The 25,678-nt window shown below is 43.2% G+C and overlaps 2 protein-coding genes across 2 annotated transcripts; one reads left to right on the top strand and one right to left on the bottom strand.

The window, feature by feature from the left end:
- The first annotated feature begins 7,797 nt into the window (after window positions 1-7,797).
- On the top strand, window positions 7,798-20,687 carry LOC147982439 (uncharacterized). The gene is made up of 11 exons (XM_087517334.1): window positions 7,798-8,323; window positions 8,445-8,615; window positions 8,776-9,042; window positions 18,173-18,770; window positions 18,902-19,115; window positions 19,209-19,389; window positions 19,488-19,586; window positions 19,717-19,851; window positions 19,974-20,077; window positions 20,185-20,257; window positions 20,583-20,687. The coding sequence occupies exons 1-11, from the start codon at window positions 7,847-7,849 to the stop codon at window positions 20,685-20,687; spliced, it is 2,424 nt and encodes an 807-aa protein (XP_087373460.1). The 5' UTR covers window positions 7,798-7,846.
- A 1,270-nt stretch (window positions 20,688-21,957) lies between these two features.
- On the bottom strand, window positions 21,958-24,696 carry LOC147982438 (protein FAR1-RELATED SEQUENCE 5-like). Its single transcript, XM_087517333.1, has 2 exons — window positions 22,984-24,696; window positions 21,958-22,867 (listed from the first exon to the last, which is right to left on the bottom strand). Exons 1-2 carry the CDS (start codon window positions 24,660-24,662, stop codon window positions 21,958-21,960), a joined length of 2,589 nt encoding a protein of 862 aa, XP_087373459.1. The 5' UTR covers window positions 24,663-24,696.
- Between the last annotated feature and the right edge of the window lie 982 nt (window positions 24,697-25,678).

Genomic DNA, 25,678 nt, shown 5'->3' with positions numbered 1-25,678 from the left:
AGTCGACCACTGGGTCAATGACTTGTGGGCCCGGCCCTGCTAACTAACCTAGATTAGTGTTAACTCAATCTAGTTAGTTTAGTTTAGTTACTGACACATGGGGCCCACTGGTTAGTTTGACCTGGACCGCCCCGTTGACCAGCTGACGTCATGGTGACGTAGTGCTGACGCAGTAAAGGAATTTCTGGATTTGAAATAATACAAGAAATTCTAGAAAACAATTTAAACTTCTAAAAATCATAGAAATTCAACCGTAACTCCAAATGAAATAATTGATATATGAAAAATGATCAGAAAAATCCAATATATCCATCTGTACTTGTTTCATGCATGTTTAAACAACTTAACCTTGCTGTTTAGATCAAAATATGATAATGCACCTTATAAGTTCTTAGTTTGCATTTGAATTTGAATCTTTGGTTCAAATCAACCCAAACCCTTCTGTTCTTAGCTGCATTAGCTCAAATCACAGCATATTGACATGTCATGATCATGCATCATATTGTGCATTGCATTAATTGTGTTCCTTCTGTGTTTGCCGGTGGTTGTTCCCCCTCGGTAGACGTATGTTCCGATGATGAGTTCGATGACACCGATGAAGAGCTATATCATCTTCAGAAGTGTCAGGCAAGCAAAACCCCCTTGTTCATTCCGATATAATCCCACTCTCTCGCTCCTGCTCTCTTTTACTGCATTAGGACAACAACGTTTCAACTGTTACATGCTGCGGTAGCTGAACCCCTTTCCTCTGCATGACCTGTCATTGCCACGGTAAATAGATGAAACCCACTAGCATGAGCAGGAGTTGCTTCAGCCCTGATGTGCCTACTCATTCATGCTTGTTTGTCATGCCCGCTACTGCTTAGAGTTGAGTCAGGTCTGATTCATCAGGGATGAATTGGAATGGTGTTGAACATGCCCTACTGTGTGTGATCTAAGTGTGTGAACACAATTTGGTAAAGGTAGCGGTGAGAGGCCATGTAGGAGTACATGGTGGGTTGTCTCATTGCAGCCGTCCTCAGGAACTGAGTTCTGTGTTTGTGATCCATGAACAGTTACTACCACACATTGGGTTCCGGTAACTCGGCCCCTCTCGGCTTATTAATCAACTCGATCTCTGTCCAGGAGTTGCAACTAGTTTCTAGTGTTTGTAGGTTGTGTTAGTAGTCTACCAAGTGGCACCCAGTATAGGTGGGCTTGGGACAGACTAGGCACAGTGGCACGGTGTACCAAGTGGCACCCGGATGGTGGGCTTGGGAACCCTGCTCACATCGTTTGGGGCCGTGAGCGACACCCCGGCCGGATCTCCTTGCGGATGGAACCCGAATAGGCGATAAACCTTGACGAGAGACTTGTTGGTTAGTCAGGTCATGGCCGACTCCCTCGCCCAGTTTCCGCTTGAAGGTTGCCGAGGTACATGACGTGTACAGGGCGATAAGTGGCGAGAGCGTGTGTGAAGAAGTACACCCCTGCAGGGTTATCATTATCTATTCGAATAGCTGGATTCCTCGGATATGGAAACTTGGACCCCTTGCATAGTTCATAGACAAGTGAAAGTGGATACTCTAAAACTTGCAAGATAAGCATGTGTGCTATGGATGGCGTTCTTGCAGGAAGACGGGAGCGGATCCATAGTGGTGTATTGGTATGGTGAATTTGTGGAGTCGTGTGCGCCACCTCAAAAGAGTTACTTGTAGTCATAGTTCAGGTTAGCCACCGAGTCAAAGCTAGCTTGCTGCAGTTAACTCCACCACCCCTTTGTTGATACCGATGCATATGTAGATAGTTCTGATGTAAGTCTTGCTGGGTACATTTGTACTCACGTTTGCTTATTTTATGTTTTGTAGAGAGACTTCAGTCTCGCTAGTAGTTCCGCCTGGACTTCGACGTTTAGCTTGTTACCTCAGCTACGATCTTGTACCCTTGGGAGGGTCTTGTAGATAGTCAGGCTTCTGAGCCTTCTTTATTTGTAGTTGTCTGTACTCAGACAAGTTAAGCTTCCGCATGTGCTTGTTGCTTGTATGCTCTGTATGTTGGGTCATGAGACCCATGTTTGTAATATCTCGCTCCTCGGAGCCTAATGAATAAATATTTTGAGTCGTAGAGTTTTGTTGTGATGCCATGTTGTATTTACATATATCGAGCATATTGTGTGTATGATTGAAATGCTTGGTATGTGTGGGATCCGACAACCTAGTTGTTTATCCTTGGTAGCCTCTCTTATGGGGAAACGTAGTCTTGTGCTTCCATGAGCCATAGTAGTCCGCTACAGCCCGGTTCACCGGAGTCCTGCTAGCCCAGCACTACTGCTCCGGAACCCTTGACTGGCCGGCATGTGATTCACTTCGTTCCTGTGTCTATCCCTTCGGGGAAATGTCACGCGGTGACCTCCGGAGTCCTGCCTAGCCTGCTATAGCCCGGTTCACCGGAGTCCTGTTAGCCCAGTGCTACAGCCCGGATTCGCACGCTGCTGACTGACATGCTCGATGTTGATTCATGTATGCCTGTCCCCCTAAGTTAGTGCCACTTTGGGTTCACGACTAGTCATGTCGGCCCGGGTTCTCTGTCATATGGATGCTAGAGACACTATCATATACATGAGCCAAAAGGTGCAAACGGTCCCGGGCCATGGTAAGGCGACACCCGTGGGAATACCGTGCGTGAGGCCGCAAAGTGATATGAGGTGTTACCGGCTAGATCGATGTGACTTGGAATCGGGGTCCTGACAGGGTGCCGCCCCTCCCCCTAGTCCAATTCGGACTAGGCCCATGGGGTGGCACACGGCTAGCCGTTGGCTGCTCCCTCTCTCTCCCTTAAGGTCCAATAAGGCCCATAACTTCCACGGTGGTTCCGATAACCCTTCCGGCACTGTGATAAATACTCCATACACCTCGAAACCATTCCGGTGTCCGAATATAGTCATCTAATATATCAATCTTTATGTCTCAACCATTTCGAGACTCCTCATCATGTCCGTGATCTCATCCGGGACTCCAAATACCTTCGGTACATCAAAACACATAAACTGATAATACCGATCGTCATCGAACTTTAAGCATGCGGACCCTATGGGTTCGAGAACTATGTAGACATGACCGAGACTCATCTCCAGTCAATAGCCAATAGTGGAACCTGGATGCTCATATTGGTTCCTACACATTCTATGAAGATCTTTATCGGTCAAACCGCATAACAACATACGTTGTTCCCTTTGTCATCGGTATGTTACTTGCTCGAGATTCGATCGTCGGTATCATCATACCTCGTTCTATCTCGTTACCGGCAAGTCTCTTTACTCGTTATGTAATGCAACATCCTGTAACTAACTTATTAGTCACATTGCTTGCAAGGCTTATAGTGATGTGCATTACCGAGAGGGCCCAGAGATACCTCTCTGACAATCGGAGTGACAAACCCTAATCTCAATCTATGCCAACTCAACAAACACCATTGGAAACACATGTAGAGCATCTTTATAATCACCCAGTTACGTTGTGACGTTTGATAGCACACTAAGTGTTCCTCTGGTATTTGGGAGTTGCATAATCTCATAGTCATAGGAACATGTATAAGTTATGGAGAAAGCAATAGGAATAAACTAAACGATCATAGTGCTAAGCTAATGGATGGGTCATATAAATCACATCATTCTCTAACGATGTGATCCCATTCATCAAATGACAACTCATGTCTATGGCTAGGAAACTTAACCATCTTTGATTAACGAGCTAGTCAAGTAGAGGCATACTAGTGATACTGTTTGTCTATGTATTCACACATGTACTAAGTTTCAGGTTAATACAATTCTAGCATGAATAATAAACATTCATCATGATATAAGGAAATATAAATAACAACTTTATTATTGCCTCTAGGGCATATTTCCTTCATCATTGTGTTAAATCTTTTATAGAGAACGATGTTTTTTCATAAATTTTGTGCTAAATATGGACTTGATTCTGAGATAGTAGCTACCTTTTGTGAATCATTAGTTGCTCATGTTGATCTCCCTAAGTAGAAATTGTTTAAATTTCATCCTCCTATTGAAGAAAGAAATACTCTTAGTTGTTTCAAAACTCAAATTGGCCCGTTGTGTCCTTGGTGGTGCATGACACCAAGACAGATGTAGTTTTATACTTTAACATGATGTTTTTTACAATGTATTCAGGTAAAACATTATCCAATGCTCATAAACAAAAAATATTTCATGAAAAAATATCTCAAAGTGAAAATATGAATCAATCAATGTGGATCAACATTTTCCATGTCCACCGACGCACGTGAAAATAATATGGGACCTCATAAAAAGCCTTTAGATTTAAAGATGATTTATATAAAATAAAATATATTCTTCATATACAAGGGTTTTGACCCCAAGGAAAACATCTTAGACGAATAGAAAGACCTTCCATTGCAATAGAGTCGTTTTGTGAGAACGAAATTTGGGGGTTTGGTCCTCTACAAAGTTAGATTGTCGGATTGCTCCTTTTATGTTACAAGTCAATAACTCAAAAATATGATATAAATGATTATTCTGTCTAGACCAACTAATCAACTTCTAAGGCATGACCTAGTGGTGGAAATGGGTTGGTGCCTTCCCCCCACCCAGGTTCAAGGTATGGTACTTGCAATTTCGGTAACTTGCACTAATTATACTATAGGGGTCTCCCTTACAGTCTTTCTGTAAAAAAAACCTTTTTAGGAGCCACTCTTTATGGTTGTTTACCCATGATACTTTGTGTTAAAAACTCTGCTAATCATTTTATTTGTGAGATTGAGTTTGAATGGACAAAGCATTGTGCCCCAAAATGGGCCAAGATAGACAACACAATATGATCGTGTAAAATTAAGTAGGCTCTTAAGGCCTTGTTTGACATGGGAGGGTTGACAAGGATTAGAGGGGGAATACGCTCGTAGGGCCCAAAATCCCCATAAATCTTTGTCAGCCTGTTTAACACGTAGGGATTGAACAGGACAGCCCCCTCTGATCCCCATGAACCCCTCTCAATCCACATGGTATAGAAAACCCTAGCAGCCACTCGTAAACATAAGAGAATGGGACGTTCGCTATGATGCTACTGTTGTAGGATGCTTATAAAATAGAGAGATATGAGGGGGAAGGGGTTAGTGAGGAATTGAGGTTATTGGATGGAGGAGAGGGATTCACTAAATTCTCTCCAATCAACATCTCCGTTGGGGTAGCAAAACGTCCCTTGTCAACCGAGGCCTAAAGCAGGTTGAAACCCCGGGCCTCTACATCCAAGGATGCACACATCCAAATAGTTGGCTCTTCCAACATGTTTGTATGATTCGTTTGTACACAAATCTCAAAGATATTTTTGTAGTCCAAATTACTGTTGGACCATTTGGAATAAGTATGAACTATGTATCATTATATCAAAGTAAGTTTAGAAAAGTCGTAAAACCCACCCTGTATGACAAGAAAAGCAGGACATAAAAGCAAAGAGAAACACATTTGTATCTCCATTGCCCCTCAATTTATACGTGATTTAAATTATTTCTTTAGTTCTATAAAATGAGTTCTGGTTCCACAACGTTTCCAATAATCATTTCAAAACACTTCCTATGAAATATATACATAAATCCTTAATGATAACAAAAAAATGATCCTTAACTAAAAAATTAAAATTCAAAGAGAAAATATCCGAGAAAAAATAGCATGACAACTGTATTCAAAAAAGGCCTAAAGAATATTGTACATTAATGCACACATGCTCGAATCTATCCACCGTCTGCAAGAATTTTGATTCCAATAAGCAAAAGACAAAGCACTTTTATTTGCTATTTGTGGGCTATATACATAGCTGCTGGTTTGAGGTTTACCGGGCAAGCAAAAGTCTCTCCATCAAAATAAAAAGGGAAGTGTTTGTGGCCGGGGCGCCGGCCGAACCATTGCGCCGGTCGCGCTCCGTGCGTTGGATCTCTTTTGATCCAAGGGACGTTGTCTGCGCCACGTGTCACCACAGACCCATGTTTTTTTAACTCGCACAGGTTATCCCTTCCCCAGTTTTTGCTGCAACCGCACGGGGTCGTCATTTCGGTGCCCGGCGGCGGCGGCCCAGGGCGGATCTCGATTCTCCGGCGATCTATGGCTTCCTCGGATGGTAACTCTCCCCTCCTGCTCTTCCTTTTCGTTGTTGTATCCCCCTCCCCCGTTGGCTTTAGGGTTAGGGCGGGTTATGACGCGGGCGAGTCGTTTGTGTTCCCGTGGGCCGGCGCCGGCGCCGGCGCGGACGGGGACGGGCTAGTGTTCCCGTGGGTCGAGGGAGGGGGCGGGGTGGTGTTCCCGTGGGCAGAGGGAGGGGGCGGGTGGTGTTCCCGCGGGCAGATGGAGGGGGCAGGGTGGTGGATTTGAAGGATTTGAATCTTGTGTTCAAGAGGGATTTGGGATGGGATTGGGATTAGGGTTGGATCTCGTCTTGTTCGGGGAAATTCGATGTTTCCTGTCCTGAGCTGTGTTCCATCACGGCGCCAAGGGGACGGAGTGAGCTGGAAGCGGCCGGAACCAGGCTGCGTGTTGGCTTTGCGCGCACGCGTTTGGTGCTTCCGTTTCTTAAAATCTGGAGGAAAGTCCCTTTGAATCGTTCAGCAGGACAGAGTGTCAAGCTCCCCGCGTTCGGTGGGAGATTTCTGGTGACAAGTGACAGGTTGTTGTTTTTCCGTCCATCATATTTCTCCGTCGGTAGTACTGGTGCTACTACTCTGTAAGACTGTAGCTGTACTGGGTGTGCACGCTGTGCCCAATCATTTTGCTAGATCACCATGATGATGAGATTTACTACCACAGGGTGTCAGGGAGGGACGTACTAATTTCAGACCATTGTAGTAGTAGTACTAGTACTTAGCAAACATGAATAATTATTACTCCATGTGCATTGGAGTAGTACTTGGTAATGCTAGTGATAAACCATCTGATTTCAGGTTATTTATCCAGGTATATATGGCTTTGCTTATTTCATCAGCAGACAGTTATATGGATTTTACATTGTTGCATCACACTTTCTTGAGGAGTCATTATCCGGTCTGATGGTCTCGTGCTAACATTTTCTGGGTCACTAATGATTAGTAGAAATAATCACTTCGTTGAAGGTTACATTTGTATATGTTACTAAGTTGAACATTAGCATATGAACTAGATGCTTTACTAATCAATGCAGCTTATTCATATTTCCCAGTCACTACTCAAACTTCAGAGAATAGTGGGACTAAACTAGACATGGTAGGGACAATGCAATATGACACTTACAAGTTACAGCCAATGTTAGTAATAATAGGACTGTCTCCCCAAATTGGCTAATGGCAGTTATGGTCAAAATACCTGATCATCACATGTAGTAATTTTGTTAAATATTATTTTTCACAAAATTCTTAGTTAAGGCTGAAGTGAAACAAACATGACCCTAATGCTGAAGCGAAACAAACATGGCCCTAATGCTGTGCTAACTGAAGGACATGTTTTATTCTATACATTTTTTATGTGTGCTTGTATGTTTCTTATGTTTTACAGATTTTTTAGGTGTTCTTGTATGTTTTTTCCTAGTTACTGATGATGCAGTTTTAGGGTTTTATTGACTTGTTTTTTTTTCCTTTTTGTAGATGTGCAGGCACCGCTGGTGAGAATGAAGGGAGTAAGAAGGTTAGGAAGAAGACCAAGAAGAAAGGCAATCTATGTGGCTTTAAGTCAAGGTTTAACTCAAAAAGGCTGGCTGAGATTGGGAAGCAAGTATCACGAGAAAAACAGAGAATCATAAGGGAGGGACTGTTTGGAGACTTGTTGGACATCCGGTCTTTCAAGGTGCCCCATGAGCTCATTGAGTTTGTTGTGATGAACACGAATCACATACTCTCTGAGTTCAAACACAAGAACAAGTCCATCACCTTCAGCAAGCTCATGGTGAAAAGGATTTTCAACGTGCCATCCGGTGATAGACCCGTGAAGCTTCTTAAGAAGAGTGATGAACATGATCTTCGCAGCATCTACAAGGAGGGGAACAGGGCTCCAATCGCCCATGTTGTCAAGTTGCTCACTAGTTGCAGCAATGAGGACGTGGTTATGATAAATAGGACTTGGACACTCCTTGCGTTGGCAACAGTTTTGTGCCCAGGCACTGGCAATATGGTGAATCTCGAGTATCTAGCTTCCTTGGAAGATATGTCTTTGGTGCATGAATTCGCTTGGGATGAGCACTTGTTGGCACGAGCGATGGAGGAGGTTGGAGTCTTTCAAGAGAAGAAGAGGATGCAAGCAAATACAGAAAAAGCAGCGGAGTTTCAGATCGCTTCATGCCTTCCCATGTTAGCGGTATGCAACGCAACAAAATGAAATGCATGCATTTTTTTCTTTGCTGCATGAAACCTTTTATACATTTCTATAGCTCGCATTTATGTTTTTGTTGGCTAATGTCCTTTTCCATTCTATGCAGATCATATACATGGATCATATTGATATTCCGGCTGGCCTCCCAAATGAGCATGCCATTGATTATTCCGTGCCAAGGATACATTTTGTTTGTCAAAAGGATTTTGATTGGTTGGATAAAGTTGACAAGAACAAGCTCACTCTTGTCCAACCTTTCTACGGGAAACACACCCAAGTAATTTTGCTACATCCCGCCTATGTACTTTCCTTTGCCAATGGAGTATTAAGACCCCCCCCTTTTTTTTGCTCACTGAATTTGCATGTAGCAATCTTTGCTTTTCCATTTAGGTTATGGCAGCCTTCTTATTTCCGCCACTCATGTTTTGTTTTCCTAGATACGGAGTTTGTGCAACACCCCCTATGCAGCACAACTCGCGGGACAGGAAGTTGGTGTTGAAGCAGCCAGTGGGCAGGGAGTTGGTGCTGAAGCACCTAGTGGCCAAGGAACTAGTGGCCAAGGAAGCCAAATTCAAGGTGCTGAAATTCCAGCAAAGGACTCTCAATCAAACGAGGCTCAACAAAATGTTGAAGCTGAACCACACCTATCATCCTCGCTTAATGATTGGCTGCAGCAATCATTCCCTAGCATGCAAGATCTAAGGGTACTTTTCCCCCATCTACACTATCTTTTTCTTTGTATTCATTTCCTGTTTTACCTTTGGCTTTGCATTATTTACTATACCCAGTTGCAAGTGTATATTTTGTTTGCTGCATCCCTCATTCTGATGTGCTACAACCATGTTCTGTTTTTGCTTCATATGTGGTTTAAGTTCATACCTACTAGGCTTTTTTTTACTGCATCCATATGTCTAGTGTGCTACAACTACATTATGTTTTTGTTTCAAACATGTCATAATTTTGCTACATCCATATCCATAATTTGCTACCTAGAGGTATAGACCATTTGTTTTTTATGCTTCATCCATGACAGTAAATTGCTGCAATCACACTGTGTTGGGTTTCGTAGTAATTTCAAAAAAATTCCAACGCACACGCAAGATCATGGTGATGTATAGCAACGAGGGGGGAGTGTGATCTACATACCTAGTAGATCGACAACGGAAGCGTTTGGTTGATGTAGTCGTACGTCTTCACGATCCGACCGATCAAGCACCGAAACTACGGCACCTCCGAGTTCGAGCACACGTTCAGCTAGATGACGATCCCCGGACTCCGATCCAGCAAAGTGTCGGGGAAGAGTTCCGTCAGCACGACGGCGTGGTGACGTTCTTGATGCACTACAGCAGCAGGGCTTCGCCTAAACTCCGCTACAGTATTATCGAGGACTATGGTGGCTGGGGGCGCCGCACACGGCTAAGGAATAGATCACGTGGATCAACTTGTGTGTCTCTGGGGTGTCCCTGCCTCTGTATATAAAGGACTAAAGGGGGGAGGCTGGCCGGTCAAGGAGGGCGCGCCAGGAGAGTCCTACTCCCTCTGGGAGTAGGATTCCCCCCCCCCCCAATCCTAGTTGGAATAGGATTCGCGGAGGGGGAAAAGAGAGAGGGGGGCCAGCCACCTCTCCTTGTCCTAATAGGACTAGGGGAGGGGGGAGGCGCGCGGCCCATCTTGGGCTGCCCCTTCTCTTTTCCACTAAGGCCCACTAAGGCCCATATAGCTCCCGGGGGGTTCCGGTAACCTCCCGGTACTCCGGTAAAATCCCGATTTCACCCGGAACACTTCCGATATCCAAACATAGGCTTCCAATATATCAATCTTGATGTCTCGACCATTTCGAGACTCCTCGTCATGTCCGTGATCACATCTGGGACTCCGAACAACCTTAGGTACATCAAAATGCATAAACTCATAGTATAACTATCATCGTAACCTTAAGCGTGCGGACCCTACGGGTTCGAGAACAATGTAGACATGACCGAGACACGTCTCTGGTCAATAACCAATAGTGGGACATGGATTCCCATATTGGCTCCGACATATTCTACGAAGATCTTTATCGGTCAGACCGCATAACAACATACGTCGTTCCCTTTGTCATCGGTATGTTACTTGCCCGAGATTCGATCGTCGGTATCCCATACCTAGTTCAATCTCGTTGCCGGCAAGTCTCTTTACTCGTTCTGTAATACATCATCCACAACTAACTCATTTAGTTGCAATGCTTGCAAGGCTTAAGTGATGTGCATTACCGAGAGGGCCTAGAGATACCCTCTCCGATAATCGGAGTGACAAAACCTAATCTCGAAATACGCCAACCCAACATGTACCTCTGGAGACACCTGTAGTACTCCTTTATAATCACCCAGTTACGTTGTGACGTTTGGTAGTACCCAAGGTGTTCCTCCGGTAAACGGGAGTTGCAGAATCTCATAGTTATAGGAACATGTATAAGTCATGAATAAAGCAATAGCAACATACTAAACGATCGGGTGCTAAGCTAATGGAATGGGTCATGTCAATCAGATCATTCACTTAATGATGTGATCCCATTAATCAAATAACAACTCATTGTTCATGGTTAGGAAACATAACCATCTTTGATTAACGAGCTAGTCAAGTAGAGGCATACTAGTGACACTTTGTTTGTCTATGTATTCACACATGTATTATGTTTCCGGTTAATACAATTCTAGCATGAATAATAAACATTTATCATGATTATAAGGAAATAAATAATAACTTTATTATTGCCTCTAGGGCATATTTCCTTCAGTCTCCCACTTGCACTAGAGTCAATAATCTAGATTACACAGTAATGATTCTAACACCCATGGAGCCTTGGTGCTGATCATGTTTTGCTCGTGGAAGAGGCTTAGTCAACGGGTCTGCAATATTCAGATCCGTATGTATCTTGCAAATCTCTATGTCTCCCACCTGGACTAGATCCCGGATGGAATTGAAGCGTCTCTTGATGTGCTTGGTTCTCTTGTGAAATCTGGATTCCTTTGCCAAGGCAATTGCACCAGTATTGTCACAGAAGATTTTCATTGGACCCGATGCACTAGGTATGACACCTAGATCGGATATGAACTCCTTCATCTAGACTCCTTCATTTGCTGCTTCCGAAGCAGCTATGTACTCCGCTTCACATGTAGATCCCGCTACAACGCTTTGTTTAGAACTGCAGCAACTTACAGCCCCACCGTTTAATGTAAACACGTATCCGGTTTGCGATTTAGAATCGTCCGGATCAGTGTCAAAGCTTGCATCAACGTAACCTTTTACGATGAGCTCTTTGTCACCTCCATATACGAGAAGCATATCCTTAGTCCTTTTCAAGATGTTCTTGACCGCTGTCCAGTGATCCACTCCTGGATTACTTTGGTACCTCCCTGCTAGAATTATAGCAAGGCACACATCAGGTCTGGTACACAGCATTGCATACATGATAGATCCTATCGCTGATGCATAGGGAACATCTTTCATATTCTCTCTATCTTCTGCAGTGGTCCGGCATTGAGTCTTAGTCAATTTCACACCTTGTAACACAGGCAAGAATCCTTTCTTTGCTTGATCCATTTTGAACTTCTTCAAAATTTTGTCAAGGTATGTTGTTTGTGAAAGTCCAATTAAGCGTTTTGATCTATCTCTATAGATCTTAATGCCTAATGTGTAAGTAGCTTCACCGAGGTCTTTCATTGAAAAACTCTTATTCAAGTATCCCTTTATGCTATCCAGAAATTCTATATCATTTCCAATTAATAATATGTCATCTACATATAATATCAGAAATGCTACAGAGCTCCCACTCACTTTCTTGTAAATACAGGCTTCTCCAAAAGTCTGTATAAAACCAAATGCTTTGATCACACTATCAAAGTGTTTATTCCAACTCCGAGAGGCTTGCACCAGTCCATAAATGGATCACTGGAGCTTGCACACTTTGTTAGCTCCCTTTGGATCGACAAAACCTTCTGGTTGCATCATATACAACTCTTCTTCCAGAAATCCATTCAGGAATGCAGTTTTGACATCCATCTGCCAAATTTCATAATCATAAAATGCGGCAATTGCTAACATGATTCGGACAGACTTAAGCATCGCTACGGGTGAGAAGGTCTCATCGTAGTCAATCCCTTGAACTTGCCGGAAACCTTTTGCGACAAATCGAGCTTTGTAGACAGTAATATTACGGTCAGCGTCAGTCTTCTTCTTGAAGATCCATTTATTCTCAATTGCTTGCCCATCATCGGGCAAGTCAACCAAAGTCCATACTTTGTTCTCATACATGGATCCCAACTCAGATTTCATGGCTTCAAGCCACTTTGCGGAATCTGGGCTCACCATCGCTTCTTCATAGTTCGTAGGTTCATCATGATCTAGTAGCATGACTTCCAGAACGGGATTACCGTACCACTCTGGTGCGGATCTTACTCTGGTTGATCTACGAGGTTCAGTAGTATCTTGTTCTGAAGTTTCATGATCATCATCATTAACTTCCTCACTAACTGGTGTAGGTGTCACAGAAACAGTTTTCTATGATGCACTACTTTCCAATAAGGGAGCAGGTACAGTTACCTCGTCAAGTTCTACTTTCCTCCCACTCACTTCTTTCGAGAGAAACTCCTTCTCCAGAAAGTTTCCGAACTTAGCAACAAAAGTCTTGCCTTCGGATCTGTGATAGAAGGTGTATGCAATAGTTTCCTTTGGATATCCTATGAAGACACATTTTTCCGATTTGGGTTCGAGCTTATCAGGTTGAAGCTTTTTCACATAAGCATCGCAGCCCCAAACTTTCAGAAACGACAACTTTGGTTTCTTGCCAAACCAAAGTTCATAAGGCGTCGTCTCAACGGATTTTGATGGTGCCCTATTTAACGTGAATGCGGCTGTCTCTAGAGCGTACCCCCAAAACGATAGCGGTAAATCAGTAAGAGATATCATAGATCGCACCATATCTAGTAAAGTACGATTACGACGTTCAGACACACCATTACGTTGTGGTGTTCCGGGTGGCGTGAGTTGCGAAACTATTCCACAATTTTTCAAATGTACACCAAACTCGTAACTCAAATATTCTCCTCCACGATCAGATTGTAGAAACTTTATTTTCTTGTTACGATGATTTTCAACTTCACTCTGAAATTCTTTGAACTTTTCAAATGTTTCAGACTTATGTTTCATTAAGTAGATATACCCATATCTGCTCAAATCATCTGTGAAGGTGAGAAAATAACGATATCCGCCACGAGCCTCAATATTCATCGGACCACATACATCTGTATGTATGATTTCCAACAAATCTGTTGCTCTCTCCATAGTACCGGAGAACGGTGTTTTGGTCATCTTGCCCATGAGGCACGGTTCGCAAGTACCAAGTGATTCATAATCAAGTGGTTCCAAAAGTCCATCAGTATGGAGTTTCTTCATGCGCTTTACACCGATATGACCTAAACGGCAGTGCCACAAATAAGTTGCACTCTCATTATCAACTCTGCATCTTTTGGCTTCAACATTATGAATATGTGTGTTACTACTATCGAGATTCAACAAGAATAGACCACTCTTCAAGGGTGCATGACCATAAAAGATATTACTCATATAAATAGAAAAACCATTATTCTCTGATTTAAATGAATAACCGTCTCGCATCAAACAAGATCCAGATATAATGTTCATGCTTAACACTGGCACCAAATAACAATTATTTAGGTCTAATACTAATCCCGAAGGTAGATGTAGAGGTAGCGTGCCGACTGCGATCACATCGACTTTGGAACCGTTTCCCACGCGCATCGTCACCTCGTCCTTAACCAATCTTCGCTTGATCTGTAGTCCCTGTTTCGACTTGCAAATATTAGCAACAGAACCAGTATCAAATACCCAGGTGCTACTGCGAGCATTAGTAAGGTACACATCAATAACATGTATATCACATATACCTTTGTTCACCTTGCCATCCTTCTTATCCGCCAAATACTTGGGGCAGTTCCGCTTCCAGTGACCAGTCTGCTTGCAATAGAAGCACTTAGTTTCAGGCTTAGGTCCAGGTTTGGGTTTCTTCTCTTGAGTAGCAACTTGCTTGCCGTTCTTTTTGAAGTTCCCCTTCTTCTTCCCTTTGCCCTTTTTCTTGAAACTAGTGGTCTTGTTGACCATCAACACTTGATGCTCCTTCTTGATTTCTACCTCCGCAGCTTTTAGCATCGCGAAGAGCTCGGGAATAGTCTTGTTCATCCCTTGCATATTATAGTTCATCATGAAGCTCTTGTAGCTTGGTGGCAGTGATTGAAGAATTCTGTCAATGACGCAATCATCTGGAAGATTAACTCCCAATTGAATCAAGTGATTATTATACCCAGACATTTTGAGTATATGCTCACTGACAGAACTGTTCTCCTCCATCTTGCAGCTATAGAACTTATTGGAGACTTCATATCTCTCAATCCGGGCATTTGCTTGAAATATTAACTTCAACTCCTGGAACATCTCATATGCTCCATGACGTTCAAAACGTCGTTGAAGTCCCGATTCTAAGCCGTAAAGCATGGCACACTGAACTATCGAGTAGTCATCAGCTTTGCTCTGCCAGACGTTCATAACATCCGGCGTTGCTCCTACAGCAGGCCTGGCACCCAGCGGTGCTTCCAGGACGTAATTCTTCTGTGCAGCAATGAGGATAATCCTCAAGTTACGGACCCAGTCCGTGTAATTGCTACCATCATCTTTCAACTTTGCTTTCTCAAGGAACGCATTAAAATTCAACGGAACAACAGCACGAGCCATCTATCTACAATCAAACATACATAAGCAAGATACTATCAGGTACTAAGTTCATGATAAATTTAAGTTCAATTAGTCAAATTAATTAAAGAACTCCCACTTAGATAGACATCCCTCTAATCCTCTAAGTGATCACGTGATCCAAATCAACTAAACCATAACCGATCATCACGTGAGATGGAGTAGTTTTCAATGGTGAACATCGTTATGTTGATCATATCCACTATATGATTCACGCTCGACCTTTCGGTCTCCGTGTTCCGAGGCCATATCTGTATATGCTTGGCTCGTCAAGTATAACCTGAGTATTCCGCGTGTGCAACTATTTTGCACCCGTTGTATTTGAACGTAGAACCTATCACACCCGATCATCACGTGGTGTCTCAGCACGAAGAACTTTCGCAACGGTGCATACTCAGGGAGAACACTTCTTGATAATTTAGTGAGAGATCATCTTATAATGCTACCGTCAATCAAAGCAAGATAAGATGCATAAAAGGATAAACATCACATGCAATCAATATAAGTGATATGATATGGCCATCATCATCTTGTGCTTGTGATCTCCATCTCCGAAGCACCGTCATGATCACCATCGTCACCGGCGTGACACCTTGATCTCCATCGTAGCATCGTTGTCGTCTCGCCAAGCTTGTGCTTCTACGACTATCGCTACCGCTTAGTGATAAAGTAAAGCATTACATCGCGATTGCATTGCATACAATAAAACGACAACCATAAGGCTCCTGCCAGTTGCCGATAACTCGGTTACAAAACATGATCATCTCATACAATAAAAACAGCATCATGTCTTGACCATATCACATCACAACATGCCCTGCAAAAACAAGTTAGACGTCCTCTACTTTGTTGTTGCATGTTTTACGTGGCTGCTACGGGCTTAAGCAAGAACTAATCTTACCTACGCATCAAAACCACAACGATAGTTTGTCAATTTGACTCCGTTTTAACCTTCGCAAGGACCGGGCGTAGCCACACTTGGTTCAACTAAAGTTGGAGAGACAGTCGCCCGCAAGCCACCTATGTGCAAAGCACGTCGGGAGAACCGGTCTCGCGTAAGCGTATGCGTAATGTTGGTCCGGGTCGTCTCGTCCAACAATACCGCCGAACCAAAGTATGACATGCTGGTAGGCAGTATGACTTGTATCGCCCACAACTGACTTGTGTTCTACTCGTGCATATAACATCAACATATAAAACCTAGGCTCGGATGCCACTGTTGGGTTTCGTAGTAATTTCAAAAAAATTCCTACGCACACGCAAGATCATGGTGATGTATAGCAACGAGGGGGGAGTGTGATCTACATACCTAGTAGATCGACAACGGAATCGTTTGGTTGATGTAGTCGTACGTCTTCACGATCCGACCGATCAAGCACCGAAACTACGGCACCTCCGAGTTCGAGCACACGTTCAGCTCGATGATGATCCCCGGACTCCGATCCAGCAAAGTGTCGGGGAAGAGTTCCCTCAGCACGACGGCGTGGTGACGTTCTTGATGCACTACAGCTGCAGGGCTTTGCCTAAACTCCGCTACAGTATTATCGAGGACTATGGTGGCTGGGGGCGCCGCACACGGCTAAGGAATAGATCATGTGGATCAACTTGTGTGTCTCTGGGGTGTCCCTGCCTCTGTATATAAAGGACTAAAGGGGGGAGGCTGGCCGGCCAAGGAGGGCGCGCCAGGAGAGTCCTACTCCCTCTGGGAGTAGGATCCCCCCCAATCCTAGTTGGAATAGGATTCGCGGAGGGGGAAAAGAGAGAGGGGGGCCGGCCACCTCTCCTTGTCCTAATAGGACTAGGGGAGGGGGGAGGCACGCGGCCCATCTTGGGCTGCCCCTTCTCTTTTCCACTAAGGCCCACTAAGGCCCATATAGCTCCCGGGGGGTTCCGATAACCTCCCGGTACTCCGGTAAAATCCCGATTTCACCCGGAACACTTCCGATATCCAAACATAGGCTTCCAATATATCAATCTTTATGTCTCGACCATTTTGAGACTCCTCGTCATGTCCGTGATCACATCTGGGACTCCGAACAACCTTCGGTACATCAAAATGCATAAACTCATAGTATAATTGTCATCGTAACCTTAAGCATGCTGACCCTACGGGTTCGAGAACAATGTAGACATGACCGAGACACGTCTCTGGTCAATAACCAATAGTGGGACCTGGATGCCCATATTGGCTCCTACATATTCTACGAAGATCTTTATCGGTCAGACCGCATAACAACATACGTCGTTCCCTTTGTCATCGGTATGTTACTTGCCCGAGATTCGATCGTCGGTATCCCATACCTAGTTCAATCTCGTTGCCGGCAAGTCTCTTTACTCGTTCTATAATACATCATCCACAACTAACTCATTTAGTTGCAATGCTTGCAAGGCTTAAGTGATGTGCATTACCGAGAGGGCCTAGAGATACCCTCTCCGATAATCGGAGTGACAAAACCTAATATCGAAATACGCCAACCCAACATGTACCTTTGGAGACACCTGTAGTACTCCTTTATAATCACCCAGTTACGTTGTGACGTTTGGTAGTACCCAAAGTGTTCCTCCGGTAAACGGGAGTTGCAGAATCTCATAGTTATAGGAACATGTATAAGTCATGAATAAAGCAATAGCAACATACTAAATGATCGGGTGCTAAGCTAATGGAATGGGTCATGTCAATCAGATCATTCACTTAATGATGTGATCCCGTTAATCAAATAACAACTCATTGTTCATGGTTAGGAAACATAACCATCTTTGATTAACGAGCTAGTCAAGTAGAGGCATACTAGTGACACTTTGTTTGTCTATGTATTCACACATGTATTATGTTTCCGGTTAATACAATTCTAGCATGAATAATAAACATTTATCATGATTATAAGGAAATAAATAATAACTTTATTATTGCCTCTAGGGCATATTTCCTTCACACTGTTTATTTGATACATAGTGACACAGCAGCACACCTACTTCTCAAAATCTGGATTTACTTGTCACTAAAAATGTTGGCCACTTGCCTTCTTGTAGGTACCAACTCAGTTTCAAATGTTATACGACAAGCACAAGGGTATTTTTGCAGCAGAGGTGGATGGTGTAGTAGGCAAGTTTGGACAGTGTTTAAAGGAATTGCAGTGCAACCGGATGGCCGCTCTCCTTCGTGATGTTGGAGACGCCATCACAGCTACCAATGAGCCCAACTTTTCCTTTGAAGCACCTATCATGGACGAATGTCGCGGAAAAGAGAATGATGCTAAAGCTGCAAATGCCGACATTGGTGCTCAAGATCAAGCTCAAGGTACAACACCTAGCATCAACAAGGATGAAGTCACCGGATTGAACCTAGAAGTTGCAACAGAGGCTGCGGAAACTCGTGAGCAACAAAGAGTGAGTTTCGAGATGGAAGACAACGCCTCACCTCACAGCCCCCCACTCTTCTATGATGCACCCAGGAGTGCGACAGCCGGCATTTGGGACGACGAGCCATCCTGTGAGTTGTTCCCAAAGGGCTCCGAAGACTATGAGATGATGCATTCTATAGATGAGCCTATAATTAAGAAGAGCACAGTCAGTCCCATCTATGCAAACATCCCCATGTTTCCTGTTTCAGACGATGATGACAGCCCAAGTATGCTTTCTTCATCTTGCATCATTTCTTTTTGTTTTTCTCCATATCATTTTTTCACAATTGTGTGATTCCAGCAAATTCTTTTTGTACAATCTCTTGCAAACTCATCCATTTGTATTTTTTTGCTACAGCTGCTAAGATGGTCGCTACAGAAGAGCATTTTGCTGATGCAAGCAGTGGCCCTAGCACACATGACAAGAACACTAGGAAGAAGAGGATGGCCAAAGTTCCAGCCATAAAAAATACCAAGGCAAAGAAGCAAAAGGTCGACAAGGCTGCAGAAATGTATGAGAGGTTTGTAAAACACGAGAAACCATTGAGGAAATCACAACCCAATGAACAAGTGTGAGCTACCTAAGCCTTATCTGTTTTTGCTTTCTATTTTTTATTTTTTCTGCTCGAAACAAATGATTCATTCGGTTGCATCTATGGTAACAGGACACCTTTCATCAAGCTAGGTGGATTTTACATTGGATACAAGAAATTCCTTGTATGCTTCAAGCCTCGCGGGGATATGAATGATGAGGTCATGTCACTATGTATCGAGATGAACAACATTGCATCCCGTGCAGCAAAAGAACCGGAGCTGAAGAAATACATTTTCTCAGTCCACGCGGGGGTAAGTTTTTGTAAAAACAAGCAATGCTTCATTCTTTTCTTTCTTTTCACATTTTCGTTGCAATACACACTAACCATTTTGTTGTATCTTTCAAGTAGATCCTACTAAAACAAGACCCATCAACTTTCCAACCAGCAAAACTCATGGATGAGCTTGAAAGGGCTATGAAAGTGTTCAAGGTTCAAAAGTTTGACCTCGTAAGTTTCACGAAGCTTTATTTTGTTCCACACCACAAATAACTTCCAAATATGATCCAATGATGTGACGCGGCTGTAACATTTTTTACATGTTCTGAGTACCTTTTCGCCTTTCTTTTGTTTTTTGCAGCTCTTTTTCACAATTGTTCATGATCGCCATTGGATAGTTGTTTGCGCAAACTTGCTTCACAAGCAGTGGAATGTATTTGACTCAATCCATTCAAAAGGAAAACAATCTCCTTTGAAGAAGCAAGCCAATAACCTGGTATGCTCATGCTCTCTAATTTTTTCTGTTTAGCCTTCTGATTCATCTACATAAATGCCCTGTTGTCATCTTTACACACCTCATTTTATTTTTGAAACTTTTGTGTGTGTTTTCGGTGCTAGATCACAAACTTTGCAACCCTCGCACAAGAGTGCAGTGAATTCAATGTCAATGTTGGATCATTCGCCCGTGTTGACCTAGAGGATTACCCAAAGCAAGATACCCTGTGAGTTTTCTTTTTGAATTTTGCTTCAATCATGTGTTCCATTTCATCATTTTGTTTTTTCAACTACGCATGGGAAGTATGATGGAGAACTTTTTATTATCTCACAGATGTGATTGTGGTTTTTTTGGGCTCAAGTATGTGGAGAACTATGATGGGAAGTCAATGAGAGAGTTCAAGCAGGTACACATTTTTAATTTTTTTTTGTCTTGTCATTTTGTTACAATCTACTTTCTTTGTTTTCAATACTCATGCAACAGAAGAATACCATGTTTTGTTGTTGCTTCATATGTGGTTCAAGTTTGTACCTACTAGGCTTTTTTAGCTACATCCATATGTCTAGTTTGCTACAACTACATTCTGCTTTTGCTTCATCCATATCATAATTTTGCTACATCCATATCAATTTTTTGCGGTGGATGGATGTGAACTTTTTGCATTCATCACTCATGCAACACAAGAATAACTAGTATCATACTTGCTTACTTTTTGTATTCATTTTTTACAGGAAGACATGGCGCGATACTGCATCGATGTGGCATACAACCTTTTCAGCCACCCAATGAACAACGCCCCAAAGGAGCGGGCGTTCAACGATGAGTTGGCGGCTTGATTTTCTGGAAGGTTCAAGACGAACAAGCTTGTTTCTTCGTTAGGTCTAGATCATGTCCGAGGTGGTAGCGTTCTGATAGGATTAGAGTAGTGCGCGTTCGTATGTAAACTGTTGATACCTCCAGTAAACATGTGTCCTTTTGGTATGTAAACCGATGATAACTTGATATTTGGATGATGCACTTATGTTTTTAATGGATGTGTTCTTCTATTTGCCAACATGATCATGCGGTGACAATTGTTTTTTGTTTCATTGGTTCTGAAATATGAAAATATTTCAAACTTCATCCATTGAAGTTTCAAGGGAATCTCTGTGCATTTTCCCCCTCAAAACATATTTTTTGAAAAATAATATGTGAATCCTACTTTTTGTCACACACTTATATTGCTGGAAGCTCATAGGAAATAGCTACAACCTTCTGTTAGATTTGTTGCAGAGCCAAAATATATATTTTTACTTGCAAATTAGCTACATCCCTACAATATTTTTGCTGGAAGCATAATGTAAATATGCTTCCTTTCCCAACTTTTGATGTACAGCTAAATCAACACTTTAAATCATTCAAGGCTTTTTCCTTTTCAAACTTGTTATTTTGCTTCAACCATGTTTTAAAAAGCTTCAACCATGTTTGCAAAAAGCTTCAACCATGTTTCCTAAAAGCTGCAACCATATTTTGCAAAAGTTTCAACCATACTTTGAAAAAGTTACAACCAAGTTTTCAAAAGCTTCAACCATGTTTCCTAAAAGTTGCAACCTTGTTTACAGAAGCTTCAACCATGTTGTTAAAAAGATGTGACCATGCTTTCCAGAAATCTTATAAACATGTTTTCTTGAAGCTTCAAACATGTTTCCTAAAAGCTTCAACCATATTTTCAAAAAGATTCAACCATGTTTTTCAAAAGCTTCAACCATGCTTTTCAAAAGCTTAAAACATGTTCTTTTTAAGCATGGATCAAGCTGTGGTTACAACAACCATTGAGTACTATTTTTAAAAAAAAAATAAGAAAAAAACCACATTATGCTTTTTTTCTAAATTCTACTTTTGGCACCATCATACTACAAAAAGTAAGCTCTCACAAACATATAACAATAAGAATTTATTTAAAAACAACTCTTGTAAAAAGCAACATTCTGCTTTTTTCAAACCACGCATGTAGTAATATGTTGCAATCCCACAAAACAAACATTCACAACTAGTCAACACAACTTATTATCATAAGTCATGGGGTGTTACAAGGCAATTCATCATTTTTTCCCTCACGAAAATATCCTAAAGTGTAAGGATTGTTTCGACACCCGGAGCTTTCGCGCTCGCACTCGCAGCAAGAAAAGCTGCAAGGAGTTGGCAATCCTTCACGTTGTGATCTTCATCTTCACAATATTTGCATGGAGTCTTCTTTTCCCTTGGCTTTGGAGCTTTCTTCGTTTTCGCCGTGTCCTTCTTTGCTTTCTTCTTCATTTCATCTTCTCGAATCTCAATTAGTGGTTTCCTGCGCTTCTCTTTCTCCTTTGGCCTCCCCTTCTTTGCAGACTTTGGTGGGTTCCACAGTCCTACGGGGGGTGGATCCCGCTGACCTGTACTTGGACCTCCTGAGACTTGTTCATGTCCTACATGACCTTGGCCTTCTTCGTCTCCTACAAACCCATCAGTTGCTCTAGCTTTTATTGCAGCAACCCCGACACTGCCCTGATCAATTAGCCCAGAGACAAAACTATAAGCTTCATCATTGAAGCAAGCATCAGAAGCGAGTTTCCCAAACTTCCGGCATAGAGAGTTAAACTTTAGGGTGTTTGTCGTGGGGACGCCGAAATGCATAGCTCTATGCCCATCGCCTGGTTCAGGCGCAAGGTCGGTTGCTCTCTTAGACCATCTTGGAAGCATGTAAGTCGCAGGTATCGTTTGCACATTCAGGTGCACCATGACACGGATGATATGTGGGCAGATCAGCCCACACATCTCAAACATGTTGCAGGTGCACATGTATGCCTGATCTTTAGGAGCAACACGCACCGTGTACACTTTTGGGTTGACGCCATAGTTTGCAACAAGGCGAAACCAGATGACATCCCCTTGCAGCTGATATTGCAGACCATAGCCTGTTGATTTAGCCAATAGTTTCTGAAACTTGGAAAATACCTCTCTGGTATAGAAATTTGCAGCTTGCTTTTCAATGTTGTAGCTGCAAACAAAAAAAGCTTCCAACATCAATAATAATTGCTACATATGTTTCAAAGAAATCCTGCAACCACACTGTGCTGGAAAACTAAAAAAAATGCTACATGACTTTGGACTTACTTGCCCCAGAGCGGAGGCCTCGTCGCTTCATTGATGAAGCCAGCATTGTCTTCACGATCAAGCATTAGTTCCTGGCAAAGCTCAAACTGCTGGACAAATGTCCAAACCGAGTCTCCATGATGATTTAAAGTCTTGAAGTAGGAATTCAGGCCCTCGGACCGCCCGGTTGTTCCTGTGAATGGGAAGAACTTATTCCGAAAGTACACAGGAGCCCACATCTCCCTGCTGTCCCACATGTTCTTCAGGTGTTTCTTATCAGCCACACCAAATGACTCGACCATCTGCTTCCACCGTTCTTCAAACGCCTCAACGGTATCGGAATCATTGATGCAACCATAGAATGCTTCAGCAAAAGGCTCATCCTTGCCCAACATCTTCCCTAGTTTCGTCCTTGCAACCCGGAAGACGTGCCACTTGCAACATCTGTGTGTTGAATGTGGAAATACCATTGAGATGGCTTTAGCCATTGCCTGGTCTTGATCGGTCATAATGTTCAACGGATGCTCGTTATTCATTGCCAACATCCATTGCTGGAAGACCCACTTGAAAGTTTCGATGGTCTCATCAGGCAACAAAGCGCACCCCAAGCAAACAGTATGTGTGTGGTTGTTAATGCCAACAATCGGAGCAAAGGGCAAGTTGTAGCGATTGGTGCAGAATGTGGTGTTGAAAAACACACAATCTTTGTACTTTGGATACAAGGCCCTTGTTCTCCCATCAACCCAGAAAAGTGCCCTAACAGCTCCATCTTCTTCTAGCTTCGAGAAAAAGAAGTTGGGATTCTCCACTTGTCTTCTCTCAAAGTACTCGATTGTCAGCTCCAAATCACGCTCTGACAGGCCCCTTCGCAGCTTTGCTCTTGCATTTGTCACATCAGTCTTCACATACGGCAAACTCCTAGGATCGCAACATCGTGCATCTCCAAGCAAGCCCATCATATTAGCCGTTGATATGTTGCGATAGTGCAGTGAAGTGATGTATTGCATGTCTGCATCGGGGATCTTTCTGTGAGAGCGGCAAAATCTCCGACGCCCCCTTTGCAACATCAGCTGGTGTGTGTGATCGGCCTCAAAAACTGTCACAACCCAGCTACCGTCTTTGAGGCTAACACCCATATGAGCCTTGCAATCATATCGCTCCAACCGGTTTCTTCGCCTCTTGTCGCTCACATCCATATAGATGCCAGCTTGTTTGCTTGGAGATTTTTTATTACTAGCATAGCTCATATCAACATCATCACTTTGATTTGTTGCAGCCCCGTCAGAAATGCTTCCACCAACATTCTTCGAAGGATCTTTCCGTGAGTGTATGCACTCAAAAACTCTATAGATTAGGATGCGCTTCTGTTCCAAGCTATTTTTCCTACTATGCTTTGACGTCACAATGCGAGTTCCAAAGCCCATCTTCGAAGCATATTCATTGTAAACACGCTGAGCTTCTTCAACATTGTCAAAAATCATTCCAACAAAAGGGACAACTGGCTGTGATGATATATCTTCGTCTGGTTCATCAACAAGTGTTGCAGCATTTCCATTGGCATTGTCACCGGTCACACAGGCATTGCAATGGTTTGGAGCTGCACCATCCGTGTTCAGCCGCAAGGAATCGTCACTATCATGTCCCGGAGTATCATTCAGATCAATGCCATCATCTTCTTCTTCGTGCGCAACATTTTGCATATCATCATCAAGGAAAATCGATGGCTCCACAGCAACATTCTGCAACAAAATCAGCACCCAAGTCAGTTTTTTTTGCTGCATGAAAAAACATGCAAAAAACGTGAACAAAAAAGTGAATGCAGCATGTCAATCACAATTCCAAAACAACTCCTGCATGCAGCATTTTAGGATGTAGCATGTAACATCCAGCAAGTAGCACGTAGCAAATGCAACACATACTTGTAACATTTTACTAGCAGACAGCAGGAAGATGCTAGCATTAATTGACAACATATCAGAAACATTACACAAAAATCAAACACAAGTATGTTGAGAACATCTCTTTTTAATCTCATGCTCATCAATTGAAATCAAAGGTTGCAACATTTTGTTGTGAACAAAAGGACAGGGTTGCAATTGGAAATCATACTAGATCAATTTCATCCCGTCCATGTCGTGCTGCATCTTGGAAGACCACACCAGGATTGTAGTACCGTTGCAGCACCGGTCCACTACCACCAGGGCCTTGCCGCCTCAGGGGACTTCGGCCATGAACGGCAGCGGAGCTCGAGCCCAAATCCATGGAGGCAAGGAGGTCATTACGGATGTAATACATGGTTGAAGCAATTCCAAGGCCGCTTGATAGATGGGGAAGCCCCTCCTCGACGTGATTCAGCCGTGGGGAACTTAAAACAGGCGGATCCGGCCGCCGCCGCCGCGGATCGAGGACGGGCAGACGCGGGGGATCCAGCTCCCCTGTTTTTCTCGTTGTGGCTGTTTGTACAACGATTGCAACAAAACGTGTTTTTTTTTGCTGCAACGGTTGGCTCGGTACACACTTGCGTGCAGATCTAACGGTTCGCGCTAACCGCATCGGACGGCTCGGGCTCGACCGGCCGAACCGTTGCGCCGGTGCGCCGGTGCAGATCGCTGCCCAAATAAAAATGAGTTGGCCGAGAGGGACACCAGTCCACCACGGAATCGCATAAGAAAAAATGTGTGACACATGGACGCATGATCGGGCCGAGCACGAATCT

Source organism: Triticum urartu, chromosome 3A, assembly GCF_056163025.1.
Source record: "Triticum urartu cultivar PI428250 chromosome 3A, HENAU_Tu73, whole genome shotgun sequence".
In the NCBI taxonomy this organism is placed as follows: domain Eukaryota; kingdom Viridiplantae; phylum Streptophyta; class Magnoliopsida; order Poales; family Poaceae; genus Triticum; species Triticum urartu.
Note: the sequence above shows the minus strand (reverse complement) of the source record. Positions and strands in the feature narration are given on the sequence as shown.

Excerpts from the sequence above, each read along its gene's own strand:
- LOC147982439 (XM_087517334.1), top strand. The coding sequence starts at position 7,847 with ATGAACACGAATCACATACTCTCTGAGTTCAAACACAAGAACAAGTCC. Across the intron at positions 18,771-18,901 it reads AGACGATGATGACAGCCCAA|CTGCTAAGATGGTCGCTACA; the intron begins GTATGCTTTCTT and ends TTTTTGCTACAG. Across the intron at positions 20,258-20,582 it reads CAATGAGAGAGTTCAAGCAG|GAAGACATGGCGCGATACTG; the intron begins GTACACATTTTT and ends CATTTTTTACAG.
- LOC147982438 (XM_087517333.1), bottom strand. The coding sequence starts at position 24,662 with ATGCAAAATGTTGCGCACGAAGAAGAAGATGATGGCATTGATCTGAAT. Across the intron at positions 22,868-22,983 it reads AGGCCTCCGCTCTGGGGCAA|CTACAACATTGAAAAGCAAG; the intron begins GTAAGTCCAAAG and ends TTTTGTTTGCAG.